At 43.2% G+C, this 16602-nt stretch overlaps 1 protein-coding gene across 1 annotated transcript in view; it reads right to left on the bottom strand.

Moving 5' to 3' along the window:
• Nucleotides 1–2836: 2836 nt before the first annotated feature.
• The window catches only part of gpr142 (G protein-coupled receptor 142), a 54279-nt gene continuing 40513 nt past the window's right edge, over nt 2837–16602 (bottom strand). The window contains 4 exon segments of the mRNA XM_038990891.1: nt 2837–2956; nt 2958–3638; nt 3961–4118; nt 5984–6144. Of these exon segments, the coding sequence (XP_038846819.1) occupies nt 2837–2956; nt 2958–3638; nt 3961–4118; nt 5984–6144 (1120 nt within the window).

The raw sequence follows: 16602 nt of genomic DNA, 5'->3' as shown, positions 1-16602 counted from the left end.
TCATCATGGCAGGTAGTCATTTTAGTGTGCTTTCACATGTACATGATTTAAAATCAGTGAAGGCTGCTGAGGGGAGGAGTGCTCATAATAATGTCCGCAACAGAGCGAATGGAATGGCATCAAATACATGGAAACCATTTGTTTAATGCATTTGATACCATTTCACCTATTCCGCTACAGCCATTACCACAAGCCCATCCTCCCCAATTGAGGTACCACCAACCTCCTGTGTTTAAAATGTATTTTATGCCCTCCTGAGTGGCGAGACTGTCTAAGGCACTGCATCACAGTGCTTGCAAGTGTCCCTACAGACCTGGGTTCAATCCCAGGCTGGGTCATAACCTCCCGTGACAGAGAGTCCCATAGGGCAGCACACAATTGGCCCAGGGTCATCTGGGCTCTTTGCACTCTAGCAACTCCTTGTGGTGGGCTGGGCAACTGCAGGCTGACTTCACTTGTCAGTTGAATGGCATTTCCTCTGACACATTGGTGCAGCTTGCTTCTAGATTAAGCTTGCAGGTTTTAAGGAGCGTGGTTTGGTGGGTCATGTTTTTATTCACTTGACCTTTGCCTCTCCCAAGCCCGTTGGGAAGTTGCAGCGATGAGACAAGATCGCAATTGGATGTCACAAAAAAAGTGTATTATATAGTAGGCAATTAGCTTACTCTCAATTTCACTAAGACCAAATATATGCCATTTAGCAGTCGCTTTTATCCAAAACAACTTACAAGTTCATACATTTTACGTATGGGTGGTTGCAGAAATTGAACCCACTACTCTGGCATTACAAGCACTATGCTCTACCAACTGAGCTACAGAGGAACACAGGAGATGTAATCAACAAAAATGTGTCAATTCTCTCTTACTGCCTGTTCCTATTAGTGCAAACAAATTAACTATCTTATGTAGTTGAAATGTCTTCTCAAACCAGTTATACAATGGCTATGACGAGGACAGAAAACTATGTCCTTATTTAAAAGCCTTTCACTGAGGACTTATTGATGAGCCAGAGGTGCGTGATTAAATGCTTATTTCAAGATCAAAGTCTAACCATTGTTCATCAACTCTTGGGACTAAATTAATTAATTGCATTAAAAATCAATACACCAACAGATTGCACTTGCCAATTGTTAATTCAGTCGTTAGTTAGAACCATGTATAGAGAAGAGAACACTCAGCTCCAAACAAATACTGATATCACAAAGTGCTTGTTGATCCCATTTACACATGATAATGCAAATTTGTCAGTAAGTGTGGATGTTTCAAGAGGACACCTTAGCCCTGTGCTATTTACAATGAAACACAGGTTCTCATGCCTTATTGATGAAATATCTCATATTAAATATTGTCATTTGAATTTGTCCTTATCGTCTTATTGATGTTTCTAGGGGCTTGCACAGGAGCAGATGGAAAATGTACTTTCTGTGTGCCGTCCGTCAGTCTGATGTGGGATTTGTTTAGCTAGCTGAGCTGAAGCCCACAGGGGGAGTGTGTTTGTAGAACAGGGTCTTCTTCCCCTGCTGCGGCTTTTAGGCACTTACAGCAAGCATTCATTTAAACCTCCATCCACTTGCGTTTTCATGAAAAATAACCACAGCTGTGGTTTGCTCCTCGCTCTCACTGTTGAAATGAAGTACTTAATGCTATTTGTTTGCTTGATTGGTTCAGTTGTGCTGCTCAGCAAGCCTGTCACACTGTCATCTGGGCAAATAGGCATGTGAAATGTTCTCTTATAGTAAAGAATAATGCACTATATGAAAATACAGTCTTACTATTACTTAACTTATGTTCTGTAAAGGAAGAGCATTTTGAATTTCCTTCTATTGTAAAGTGATTCACATAGAACTAAACTGTCCCCCTGTAGAGAACTGAGAGGAAATGGTGAGGCTATGCTCAATGTGTAAATAGATAGATGAGCCATTCACTTTAAGTGGCATGCACATGATGAAAGCATCATCTCTTTTCACAGTGTCTCTTCTCTCTATGTGTTAACTAAAGCACCATGTTCATCTGCAGCCACCAAGACCAAATAATGTCCATATGGCATTCTTTCTTTTTTTACCAATATAAACAATAGCATGTTACATAATTACAACTAGCTTCCATATATGGAAAGTAACATAAAGTCAAGCCAAGCACTCGTAATGTTACAAGCCAAATCTTCCCCCTAACAAAAAATAAATACTTTGTGCCATTATAATCTGATTCCCACTGGACATAATAAATAACATGTTGAATCAGAAAACATTCTGCTTGTTTTGAGTCCAACAACAGTTCAGTAAAAGGCCCTTTTTGAGAATGTTCACCTTAAAGGGTGATTGGCAGCTGTCCACGGAACATGGCTGGAATGCACTCTGTGGTTCTCTGTGGTTCAGAGGTCATAAGTGCTTAGGGCGACCATGGGATAGGGGGATGGATGGTGGGATGGAGGGATAAAGAGATGGGGCAATAAGAGGATGGGTAAAGGGGGTTGATCTGGGGTCTCAGGGTGAAGGTCACATGGTTCGTGGGATGAGGGGATGGGGTGAGGGGAGGGTTTGGTCTCAATTAAGGGGGTGTCTAACCTTCAAGGTCACTTAGTCCGTGGGATGGGGTGTTGGGGGGACAGTGGAATGGGGGGATGGAGCGGACGGATAGAGGGATGGAATAGGAGGGAAGAGGAGGGAAGAGGGTACAGGGTTTGTCTCAATTAGTCAGGTCCCATAGTTAAGGTCAAAGTCACATTGTTCATGGGCTGGAGGAATGGCATAATAGAGGGGATGGAGAGATGGGGTGGACGAGGGGGTTGGTCTCAATTAGAGGGGTCTCATCTCAGGATTAAGGATCAAGGTCAGGGTCACATGGTCTCGTTAGGGGGGTGCGGTTGGTAGTCTCGGTGTGAGCGTTTGTTTGTCCCGCTAGACAGCAAGGACGTAGAGGCTTTGGCGGGGGCCTGCTGATTGTGGATTATCCTTCGGTGGTACAACGGACCCACCCCTGAGCAACAGAACATCCCTCACGGCCGCTCTGAATGGCTTACTGACGAAACAGTAGAGGAAGAAGTTGACTGCAGTGTTGAGCATGGCCAGCATGTTAGACAGGTCATAGGCCAGGTGGACCCGCCAGTCCTTGTGGACAGAGGACACGTATAGATGATAGATGACCACTATAGTCCTGGGGGCCCAAAGGATGGCGAACGCAGAGGTAATGGCGAGCAGCATGGCGGTGCTCTTACCCAGGCGCCGCCGAGGGGCCATCCGGGCCCCGCTACCACCACGCTCCTCCTGGCACGGGACCTGTTTCTGCCGCGCCTGCAGCCGGTGAATGATCAGCAAGTTCAGAACCAGGAAGATGCTACACGGCAGGAAGTAGATTATCGTCACATGTGTCCATATGAGGGCAGAGTCCAGGGAGGTGGGCGGGCGGGCGACGCGCCACATGTCAGACCACCAGAAGAATGGTATGCCTGACAACAGCGCCAGGAAAAAGACGACGGTGATGATCCGCCGCGCTCGTGCTGGGTAGCTGATCTGGCGGTGGAGGAGCGGATGGCACAGTGCCACGTAGCGGTCCACGGTTAGGGGTACGGTGGCCCAGATGGATGCGTGGTTGGCAGCAAACTCTGCCATGCTAACCGAGCGCAGCAGGAGGGTGGGGACCTAGAATACAATTAAACACAAAAACTACATTTTATGTGAGAAGTCAGGACAAAGAGGAGATTCACATGAGCAGCAAAACGACAACGTTGATCTACTGTACTTGAAACAACATGTAGGCAGGTCGATTAGAATTCAAACTTTCTCCCAAAATAGATCACTACACCTTTATCGTCCATTCATTACAACAAACAATAAAATGTTGTCCTTTGCTCATTTCTCAACATAATTGTGCCCACTTTTTTTCAGTGCACTGTCGGGGATTTGAGCTGGCAATCCTTTAGCTATACGTCCACCTCCTTAACCACTGGACTACTGTACCTACTTCACGGTGGAACACAGCTGTTTCTAGCAGAAAGCCCACGAAGATAATGAAGAGCTGGGAGAGGATGTCAGAGCCGGTAAGAGCCAGCAGGTACACATGCATAGCCTTCTTAGTACGGGCTGCCAGCCGGGATAGAGCCACCGCAGTCAGTATGTTTACTGATAGATTGAAGGGGGAGGGAGTGGAGAGAGGCAGGGAGGGAGTGTGTAGGCAGAGAGAGGGAGGAGGGAGAGACGGGAGGCAGAGAGAGGGAGGGGGATTGAGAGAGGGCAGGGTGGAGAAGGAGAGGGGGAAGAGGGAGAGAGGGGAGGGAGAGTGAGTAAGAGAGCGATAGAGAGAGAACATTTATTTAAACACCATTCAAAGTCCATTATACACTACATGACCAAAAGTATGTGGACACCTGCTTATCAAACATCTCCTTCCAAAATCATGGGATTAATATAATTCATCCCAAAGGTGTTCGATGGGGTTGAGGTCAGGGCTCTGTGCAGGCCAATCAAGTTCTTCTACACCGATTTCGACAAACCATTTCTGTGTGGACCGCGCTTTGTGCACGACCACATTGTCATGCTGAAACAGGAAAGGGCCTCCAAACTGTTGCCACAAAGTTGGAAGCACAGAATCGTCTCATTGTATGCTGAAGCATTAAGATTTCCCTTCACTGAAACTAAGAGGCCTACACCGAAACATGAAAACAGCCCCTGTCCAATGGCGGAAAGCTTTACACCACTCCAGCCAACTCACATTGCGCATGGTGATCTTAGCGTTGTGTGCGGCTGCTTGACCATGGAAATCCATTTCATGGAGCTCCCTACAAACAGTTATTGTGCTGACGTTGCTTCCAGAGGCAGTTTGGAACTCGGTAGTGAGTGTTGCAACCGAGGACGAACGATTTTTACTTACGATGCGCTTCAACACTCGACGGTCCAGTTCTGTGAGCTTGTGTGGACTATCACTTCGCGGCTGAGCCAGTGCTGCTCCTAGACATTCCACTTAAAAATAACAGCACAGTTGACCGGGGCAGCTCTAGCAGGGCAGAAATTTGACAAACTGACTTGTTGGAAAGGTGGCATCCTATGACGGTGCCACGTTGAAAGTCACTGAGATCTTCAGTAAGGCCATCCTACTGCCAATGTGTGTCTATGGAGATTGCATGGCCGTGTGCTCGATATTATACACCTGTCAGCAATGGGTGTGGCTGAAATAGCCGAATCTACTAATTTCAAGGGGTGTCCACATACTTTTATACATATAGTCTACTTGGCTCATGCAGTATTACCGGAAGATATTCTATGGAGGGAGATATTTGTTCTCAGGAAGCAGATAGTATTTCCAAGAGTCCCTTTTTTATAGCCTGGCTGCCGTAACAGTGTGTATGTGTATGTGTATGTGTATGTGTATGTGTATGTGTATGTGTATGTGTATGTGTATGTGTATGTGTATGTGTGTCTGTGTCTATGTGTGTCTGTGTGTATGTGAATGTGTGTGTTTTTCCAGTAGTGTGACACAGTAGCTGCATAGACTTCAGCTGTATTTATATGTAATCAGCTATCATTGTCTGGGGTTCTTTTCGGTGACTTGTCAACAGCACGATATTCCCACTAAAAACAATTGGCGCACATTCTGTCTTCAGCCCTCCGCTCCAACCCACAGACCTCTCAATCCCCACTGGGAGTAATTAGTTCACTGTGCCAAAAGGTCATCTGGAGGATTCAGAGTGAGGGAATGCAGGCGGCTGATCTCAGATGAGCCCTCTAGTCTCCTGCTTCCCCTCCCTCCCTACAACCATCCCTGCCTATGTTGAATCAATAGCACATCACTGTGATCGGCACGTCTGCCGATGTTGTAGCCCCACAACAACACCGACAATGTCAACACAGTTTACTTGAACTGAACACAATCCATTAATGTGACTGTTGTTTTGTCTTGTTGCTCAGGAACGTTGGAGTGTTCATTTTGGAGACTGAGACAGTGTGTGCGTGTGCCTGCATGTGTGCGTGTGCTGTATGCGTGCGTGTACCTGGTACTCCCACACAGAGGAGGGAGCTATAATAGATGACAGGGAAGAAGCCCAGAACACATGTAGACCTCTGCAGATCCCCGTCTCCTGGTTTCAGGCCCTGCCCTGAAGAGCTGGGCACTGTGATGTTGGGCCAATCAAACATGACCTTGGTCGTTCTCCTGGAAGAGAGAGGGAAAGATTTAAAGGGAGGGTGGGAAATGGGAAGAGAGGGAGGAAGATTTGAAGGGAGGGTGGCAAATGGGAAGAGAGGGAGGAAGATTTGAAGGGAGGGTGGGAAATGGGAAGAGAGAGGGGAAGATTTGAAGGGAGGGTGGCAAATGGGAAGAGAGGGAGGAAGATTTGAAGGGAGGGTGGGAAATGGGAAGAGAGGGAGGAAGATTTGAAGGGAGGGTGGGAAATGGGAAGAGAGGGAGGAAGATTTGAAGGGAGGGTGGGAAATGGGAAGAGAGGGAGGAAGATTTGAAGGGAGGGTGGGAAATGGGAAGAGAGGGAGGAAGGGAGATGGAGATACAAAGAGATGGAGGGAGAGAGGGAGTTGGGGAGATAGAACTATAACTATAAAATAACCATAAAACTATAAAATGACACTGAACAAAAATATAAATGCAACATGCAACAATTTCTACAATTTTACTGAGTTACAGTTAATATAAGGAAATAAATAAACTGAAATGAATTCATTGGGCCATAATCTATGGATTTCACATGACTGGGAATACAGATATGCATCTGCAAAGTTGCTGGATATTGGCGGGAACTGGAAAACGCTGTCGTACACGTTGATCTAGAGCATTCTTAGCGTTGTGTGCGGCTTTCCAAACATGCTCAATGGGTGGTGACATGTTTGGTGAGTATGCAGGCCATGGAAGAACTGGGACATTTTCAGCTTCCAGGAATTGTGTACAGATCCTAGTGACATGGGGCTGTGCATTATAATGCTGAAATATGAGGTGATGGTGGCGGATGAATGGCCTCAAGACAATAGGCCTCAGGATCTCGTCATGGTATCTCTATGCATTCCAATTGCCATCAATAAAAGGCATTTGTGGTTGTTGTCTGTAGTTTATGACTGCCATACTATAATCCCACCATGGGGCACTCTGTTCACAACGTTGACATCAGCAAACCGCTCGCCCACATGACGCCATACACGCTGTCTGCCATCTGCCCGGTACAGTTGAAAACGGGATTCATCCGTGAAGATCACACTCAGTATACAGTACCAGTCAAAAGTTTGGACACCTACTCATTCAAGGGTTTTTCTACATTGTAGAATAATAGTGTTGATGTCTTCACTATTATTCTACAATGTAGAAAATAGTAAAAATTAAGAAAAACCCTTGAATAAGTAGGTGTTTCCAAACTTTTCACTGGTACTGCATATATATATATATATATATATATATATATATATATATATATATATATATATATATATATATATATATAAACTCGTCAGACGTCATGATACGTCATCAGAAGTGCGCACTGAATTTGAGGGCTGAGAGAAAAGAGGGTGTGTCGGTTAAGTGTTTGGAATGCAGCCATTGACTGACCAGGTGAATCAAATCAAATAAAATACAATTTGATTAGTCACATGTGCCGAATACAACAGGTGTAGACCTTACAGTGAAATGCTTACTTACGAGCCCCTAACCAACAATGCAGTTAATTTTTTAGAGATATATATACTACCGTTCAAAGGTTTGGGGTCACTTAGAAATGTCCTTGTTTTTGAAAGAAAAGCACATTTTTGGTCCATTAAAATAACAAAAAATTGATTAGAAATACAGTGTTGACATTTTTAATGTTCTAAATGACTATTGTGGCTGGAAACGGCAGATGTTTTATGGAATATCTACATAGGCGTACAGAGGCCCATTATCAGCAACCATCACTCCTGTGTTCCAATGGCATGTTGTGTCAGCTAATCCAAGTTTATCGTTTTAAAAGGCTAATTGATCATTAGAAAACCCTTTTGCAATTATGTTAGCACAGCTGAAAACTGTTGTCCTGATTAAAGAAGCAAGAAAACGGGCCTTCTTTAGACTAGTTGAGTATCTGGAGCATCAGCATTTGTGGGTTTGATTACAGGCTCAAAATGTCCAGAAACAAAGACCTTTCTTCTGAAACTCGTCAGTCTATTCTTGTTCTGAGAAATGAAGGCTATTCCATGTTAGAAATTGCCAAGAAACTGAAGATCTCGTACACCGCTATGCACTACTCCCTTCACAGAACAGCGCAAACTGGCTCTAACCAGAATAGAAAGAGGAGTGGGAGGCCTCGGTGCATAACTGAGCAAGAGGAAAAGTACATTAGAGTGTCTAGTTTGAGAAACAGACGTCTCACAAGTCCTCAACTGGCAGCTTCATTAAATTGTACCCACAAAACAGCAGTCTCAATGTCAACAGTGAAGAGGCGACTCCGGGATGCTGGCCTTGTAGGCAGAGTTCCTCTGTCCAGTGTCTGTGTTTTTTTGCCCATCTTAATCTTTTCTTTTTATTGGCCAGTCTGAGATATGGCTTTTTCTTTGTAACTCTGCCTAGAAGGAATCAGGAGGATAAAATTATGGTCAGATTTGCGTAATGGAGGGCGAGGGACAGCTTTGTATGCATCTCTGTGTGTGGAGTAAAGGTGGTTAGAGTACTTTCCCCCCGGGTTGCACATTTAACATTTAACAAGTTTCCCGGCATTAAAGTCCCTGGCTACTAGGAGCGCCGCCTCTGGGTGAGTGTTTTCTTGTTTGCTTATGGCAGAATACAGCTCATTCAGTGCGGTCTTAGTGCCAGCATCAGTCTGTGGTGTATGTAAAAAATACAGATGAAAACTCTCTGGGTCGATAGTGTGGTCTACAGCTTATCATGAGATACTCTTCCTAAGACGAGCAAAACCTTGAGACTTCCTTAGATATCGTGCACCAGCTGTTATTTACAAAAATACATAGTCTGCCACCCCTTGTCTTACCAGACGCCGCTGTTCTGTCCTGCCGGTACAGCAAACAACCAGCCAGCTGTATGTTGATAATGTCGTCGTTCAGCCACGACTCCGTGAAGCATAAGATATTACAGTTATTACAGGAATCCAGGTGAAAGCTATGTTCCCTTATTGATGTCACCTGTTAAATCCACTCCAATCAGTGTGGATGAAGGAGAGGAGACATGGATTGTGTATGTCTGCTATTCAGAGGGTGAATGGGCAAGACAAAGGATTTATTTGCCTTTGAACGGGGTATGGTAGTAGGTGCCAGGTGCACCGGTTTGTGTCAAGAACTGCAAGGTTTTCCACACTCAACAGTTTCCCATGTGTATCAAGAATGGTCCACCAACGTGGTTGTAACTCAATATTAGGAAGGTGTCCTTAATGTTTTTAATGTGTACTCTATCTATCTATCTATCTATCTATCTATCTATCTATCTATCTATCTATCTATCTATCTATCTATCTATCTATCTATCTATCTATCTATCTATCTATCTATCTATCTATCTATCTATCTATCTATCTATCTATCTATCTATCTATCTATCTATCTATCTATCTATCTATCTATCTTTCTTTCTTTCTTTCTTTCCTTCTTTCCTTCTTTCTCTCTCTGTCTCTCTCTCTCAACTGTGTTAAGTGAGGTGAGTGAGGTGAAAGTGGACCATGGAGTTGGTCAATTAGACTGAGCTGAGCTCACAACAACAGATGGACAGGAATGACCCCATCAGTGGTGCTACACTACGCTCCATGATGTCATCATTTCAATCTTTATCTCTCTCTCTCTCTCTCTCTCTCTCTCTCTCTCTCTCTCTCTCTCTCTCTCTCTCTCTCTCTCTCTCTCTCTCTCTCTCTCTCTCTCTCTCTCTCTCTCTCACACACACACTGCCCTCCTCATCCCCTCTCTCCTTCACACACACACACACACACACACACACACACACACACACACACACACACACACACACACACACACACACACACACACACACACACACACACACACACACACACACACACACACACACACACACACACACACACCCGTGTGGTAGTAGCAGGATTTACAGCTTGTAGCATAGTGTCAATGTAGCGTATCGGACCTGAATAGGTTGCTCCTGCGGCATTCGGCATTCAGCGGTTCCCTGTCTTTATAATTTGTGGTGTGCTTTATCAGTGGAGGTGTTCTCTCTCTTTCTCTCTGTGTGGCAGTAATATTGACTCTCTTGTCTTTTTCATCACTCCTCTAGACTATATGGTGGAGTTATATTTCAGTACAGTATGTCATCAAAGCGGTTTTGCAGATCAGATGTGTGTTTAGCCATTTTAATGAGCCACACAGTCAGCATTTTGTTGTCTCCGATAATGTTGATACTGGAAGTGTTATTGTGTCTAACACAAAAAAATCACTCTCAATTATGCCAATTGATAGAAATTCTTTAAAATGGATGTAAGACTTTGACCATTTATGCTGTGCTTTAGAGAAAGGTCTAATTTCCCTTGTCTTTGGCACGACTAGATAACAAGACTTTACATTTACATTACGCGTAAAACACAGGCAGGTAATGGTTCCTGTAAGCCTGATGGTGCCATCTTTGGAACAAATCTATCTGTTTTAACAGTATTCCACTTCTTATCCATTTCCAGCCCTTGTAATCCACCAGTGAAATATGTTGTAATGAATCCTTTATTATAATGTCTGCTTACTCCGCCGTGCTCCGCTCCGTCAGTCTTTGCACGGAGTCAGCAGCGGCCCGATCGAGGGCCATAAATTAAGTTCCGGCTTGCCACTGTCTCTACCTCTCTACAGAGGTGTGCTCTGAGTACTTAAATCCCTGTATGTCATTATTCTGAAATATCTTTACTCATTTTAAGCGGTCTCTCTCACAGCCTGCACCGTTTATGTTATGTAAGTGCCACAAGCACACTTGAGACAGAATGTCCTGGAGTATTTCCCAAATGTAACCCTATTCCCCTACACACTAAAAACAAATGGTTCTACATAGTGCCAAATATGGGTTCTTTGGCTCGTAACCATAGCGGATCCCTTTTTGGTGCTATGTAGCAGGGGTTCCAAAATGTTTTCACCCAGGGCCCCTTTCCAGCATTGGGGGACATCAAGTGCCCCTCCCCCCTGCACGCGAGTGCCACGTCTATTTCTATGGGCACAAGCAGTGTTCATGACATAAACTGTTCACACCCCTCTTGTAAGTAGGTCTAATAAAAAAAATCCAACTTCTATTAGGCTGTTAAGCCTCAGAGCCTACCTCAGCCAGTTAAGTTATTTTATATAGGTCTAGGCTCCGAAGAAATAGACTGCAATTAAGCCCTCTTGTTGTTTGTAAAGTCAAATTAAGATTATTGTTGAAATGAATTGCTCGACTGGTGTAAGTTTTCTCCGTCTGTTGGTGTGCAACATTTGCATTACAAGTTAGCTGGCGGTTGCCGCCAGTTGTTTTTTAAATTGAACCTTTATTTAACTAGGCAAGTCAGGTAAGAACAAATTAAAATTTACAATGACGACCTACCCCAGATGACGCTGGGCCAATTTTGCACCGCCCTATGGCACTCCCAATCACAGTTGGATGTGATACAGCCTGAATTTGATCCAGGGACCATAGTAAAGCATCTTGCACCGAGATGCAGTGCCTTAGACCGCTGCACCACTCGGGAGCCATGACCAATATATATTAATGTTAATGTTCTGAATTTTTTATGTTCTAATATATATATATATTATATAAAAAAATATTTAAAAATAATAATAATAATAATACTTTTTCCCCTTTCCACGTTCAAGATTCCAATTGATAAAGTGTTTTTAGCCACAATCGGCCCCAACCCCAATTAATGCATTTGGGCACAGTCGATAGCGTGCTGGACTTTGGGCTAGAATGTTGAGGGTTCAAATTCTGCTCCCTGCTTGTTTCATTACGTTATTATGCCGGTCTCAGAGCAAATAGCCTGGATTGTTATTCCCATCTCATTCCTCGCTCTCTTCCACGTGGCTCGCTTGTGGGCGTGCTGGCAGGATGTACTTTAAAAAAATTCTGTGTATATGAATTACAAATCAGCCTTTACTTAAATCATGTTTCTAGTCTATTGCATAGTTACAATGTGTAATCATTGATGTCCCAGGAGCAGGAGTGGTAAACATTGTTGAAGTGTATAATTGTAATTCATCATTCAAAGAATGGAGTTTGATACACCTGGTATTGAATATGACTGGAAAAGAACGTGCTAAACAGCAATTTTCATAAATTTACTTTATGACAAAAAAATATGCACAATCATTTTGCTTGACTTGTTATGACGTTATAATTACTTAAATTTGCTTCCACCGTAATGTTTTGTCAGCCATCTTTGCTGAAGAAAGTCACCAGGGACGGGTGGCTCGTGTCAAATTCGTCATTGGAACCATCCAATATGAACTTTGGGACCCAAATGCATAATGAGTGCTCTTACTCCCCCTTGCGGTGGTCTGGAGCAATGAAGCCGTGACGCTGGGAACCTCTAAGTCCCGCTGTGTAAGCTTGCAACTTTAAAAGGAGGAACCACTGTACTGAACAAAAACATAAATGCAACAATCAACAGTTTCAACGATTTTACTGAGTTACAGTTCATTTTAGGAAATCAGTCAATTGAAATCAATTCATTAGGCCGTAATCTATGGATTTCACATGACTGGGCTGGGGTGAAGCCATGAGTGGGCCTGGGAGGGCATAGGCCCAACCACTGGGGAGCCAGGTCCAGCTAATCAGAACTAGTTTTTCCCCGCAAAAGGGCTTTATTACAGACAAAAATACTCCTCAGTTTCATCAGCTGTCCTGGTGGCTGGTCTCAGATGATCCCGCAGGTGAAGAGGCCGGATGTGGAGGTCCTGGGCTGGCGTGGTTACACATGGTCTGCGGTTGTGAGGCCAGTTGGACGTACTGCCAAATTCTCTAAAATTATGTTGGAGGTGGCTTATTAAATCATCTGGCAACAACTCTGGTGGACATTCCTGCATTCAGAATGCCAATTGCATGCTCCCTCAAAACTTGACATCTGTGGTATTGTGTTGTGTGACAAAACTACATGTTTTACAGTGACTTTTTATTGTCCCCAGCACCATGTACCTGTGTAACGATCATGCTGTTTAATCAGCTTCTTGATATGCCATACCTGTCAGGTGGATGGATTATCTTGGCAATGAGAAATGCTCACGAACAGGGATGTAAACAAATTTATGCACGAAATTTGAGAGAAATAATAGCTTTTTGTGTGTATGGAAAATTTCTGTGATCTTTTATTTTAGCTCATGAAACATGGGACCAACACTTTAAATGTTGCGTTTATATTTTTGTTCAGTATAGAACCCTTTTTTGAAGATTCTATAAAGAACCATGCTCACAAGGTACTACATGGTGCTATAAAGAACCCTTTCCTAAGCTTCTAAAGATAACTATTAAAAAAAGGTTCTACTGTATATAGCACCAAAAAGAGTTCCGCTATAGTTACAACCCTTTTTGGTGCTGTATACAACCATTTTTAATGGTTCCTTATAGAACCTTTATGGATAATGATTATTTAAAGAACATTTATCAATCTCAAAGGTTCTACCATATGAAGAACCATATACGGTAATTATTTTACGGTTAGACATATTATATTGTCAAATTTCTATAGGTGTTATTATTGACAAGTTGAACCCTGTGAGCTACCTCTGGAACAGCTGAGGATTCCTGAGGAGAAAAGTAAAACTGATGTAGACAACAGTTCTCAAATGACACAAGGCCATACCATCACTGGTCATCATCATATTTAACATGTAATGCGTAACGCAACAGATTAGATAAACTGGAATGACACTCACTCATGGTTGCACAAAATGAGCTGTGCGAAAACCACCCACCTAAATATTCTAATAGAGGAAATAACGTTTTTTGAACTGCAAAGAACCATTGAAGGGCTCAGTGTTCTTTGAATCATTATGGTTCCACGTAGAAAAATCACCCTTCCAAAACAACCCTTAAAGGAACCCTCTTTTCTTAGTGCGTTTACAATGTTATAGGCTCTGGTCAAAAGTAGTGCATAGGTTGCTGTTTGGGATGCTCATCTTAGGACAAGCTCTGAGAAAAATTATAGTCGTGAGAGAAACACATTTCTCTACTCCGTCTCTAGTATTATAGAGTGACAATGACTAAACCAGCTAGCAGTCGCGAGTCAACAAACCTGCTATCCTCTCTGTAATACAACATTGTCTTTAAGAGGTAGAATTATCCACAGAAAAGTATTCCACTATATACAAATCCAAGTCCAGCCATTGATATTGGTTTTAATTAATAGCCTCAATGTCAATGGAAAGTGCAGATACAAAAAGATGCCTGCATATGGATTTTCATATCATTCAAATATTTTATAGTGTGGATATTGTGGATATTATTCAGACTATTTTTTCAGACTACTACTCCCTTATTCCAAGAGGCAGCTGTGAATGTTTAGATTCCTGGAAGGACATTCTCTTTTTTAGCAAGATGTTCTTTATTACAGTAGTCAGCATATATAGTCAACGATAAGACTATACGCCTGAGACATTCTGTACCAAGTCACTGTCCACTTACTATAAGGTTAGTAGTCAATGTACAGCCTGAGACATTGAACATTGGGACAGTCCTTCTTGTGCTAGGTCAATGTCATGGTCCTCCAACTGTAAGGTTTCCCCCAGTGGATTCAGGATCCTTGGCAGAAATGATGTGTCCCAGAGAGGCTACACATGCTGAGGGTGAGATTGGACTGTGGATTCCTGGCTTCCTGAGAATGACTGTCTCCACCCTAATTGGTGTTAGAGCAACTACACCATACTGCTCTTCAGCAGCAGTCTGTAAAGCCTACACCGCCATTAAAGTCTTGCTACCCAGGGGAAATATAGTCCTATTGTATAGATCTGATATACTCATAGACAATCTTCATTCCCACCAGGCTGGTTTGCCAGCAAAGCATCAGCCTGAGCCGAGACAAAGGTCTCTGTGGAAATCTATGTGCAAATGAGGAAAACGCCTCATTCAAGACAACCAAATTAGTAGCCACTAGCCAACTCATGCAGGGTCTCATATGCAAATGCCTGTAGTGTATGGGACTGTATCCAGGCACTATTATAATAAAGGAAAGGGCTGCCCTGAGGTTCAGCTCCATCCAGATGAACAGTGGGGGAGTGGAGCACCTGTGAGTGGAGCAGAGGTAGCCTGGTCCCAGCGACCCATGCCATCGATGACCATATAGGAGTTGGCAAGACAACACAGAGCAAATTCTCCAGTGCCTATGTGGGTCCACACTTTTGAGTGTTAAATTAACACTGTGCTTAGTGAGGACGCTGTTCCACTTAGTCAGTTACGGAATTAACACTTTCAGTTTCATGAATAACACCTCATATAGTATTTTTAACACTAGAAAGGGTATATAGTTTACACCAATGGTGTTATGCAATAACACTTCATAAAGTATTTTTAACCATGACACCAAAAGGTACATATCTCTTGACAAGGTCCCTCAGTGTTGGGTTAAGGACACTGCAATACAAGTCTTTATTGCCACATGCCCCTATGTAAGTATTTACAAAAACTTCAGAACTGTTAGCATGCACAGTCTAAACTAATATAACGATAAATCACTTAAACTGGTACAACACTTCCATTCACAGGGTGCCAAAAATAACAGATTGAAGCCACGCCCCCAACAAGCCATGCCTCCAATACAGTGACAACCCGTCATTCAGGGCAGGTGGGGCAGAGCCTGTTTTGCATGTTATTTTGGCATTACGTGTCACATATCAGTTTACAAACATTGTAAAAAAAAATATATCATTGAGTTAATAAAGCTGCATACAATCATGGTCTCTTTCTTGTTTTCTTGAGTAAGGCAGCTCCAGAATGCAGGTGCTTCAGCCTAGCTCAGTGCTTTCTGTGGTGGTGGGGCAAGCCAGCAGAAAATATGGATTGTTGCACCGTGATTGGCTCAGTGTTCTGTCACTCATGCAGACATCACGTCACCGCCAAGTCCAAGGGTAGAGCTAGAAAATTCTAGCCCCATTGGGTGCTGCCATAGAGTTACATTAGAAGTGCCCAGCCAAAAAGGCTCAAGGTCATTGGGCACAGATAACATGACGTCAAATCACGTTATATGTACAGTAGCTAGCAGTCATCATCATGAATCAAATTGACAATCTACTGGCAAATACTTTTTAATCCTTGTCATATGAAGAGAAATAATGAAGCGAAATTATAGATAAAACATATCGGTGCTCATTGGCCATTGGACCTAAACATTACACAACAAGTTGGAAATCGCAAATTCAACAATGAGTGGTTTGGAAGGAATCAGTGACAGTGGCTAACTGCAAGCATTGCGAAGCAATCACTAGCCTGCTATTCAGTGGAGTGGCTGTGTGGTCCCAAATCTGGGATTAAGGGGCTCTTTTCCAGGTCTAAAGTGATAAACATTCAACATTGGCCATGCTGTCAATGAAGCATGATTTGTGCCAAGCTCAAAACAACTTAACTCGGAACTGCGAAAACGTGACTTCAGTGAGTTCAAGACAACTGGGAAGTTGGGAATAAACAAGCTCTGACTGGCAAAATACATTTTGAACGGTCATCCAA

Source organism: Salvelinus namaycush, chromosome 4 (assembly GCF_016432855.1).
Source record: "Salvelinus namaycush isolate Seneca chromosome 4, SaNama_1.0, whole genome shotgun sequence".
NCBI classification, from domain to species: Eukaryota; Metazoa; Chordata; class Actinopteri; order Salmoniformes; family Salmonidae; genus Salvelinus; species Salvelinus namaycush.
The sequence above is the reverse complement of the archived record's forward strand: the minus strand, read 5'-3'. Positions and strand labels throughout refer to the sequence as shown.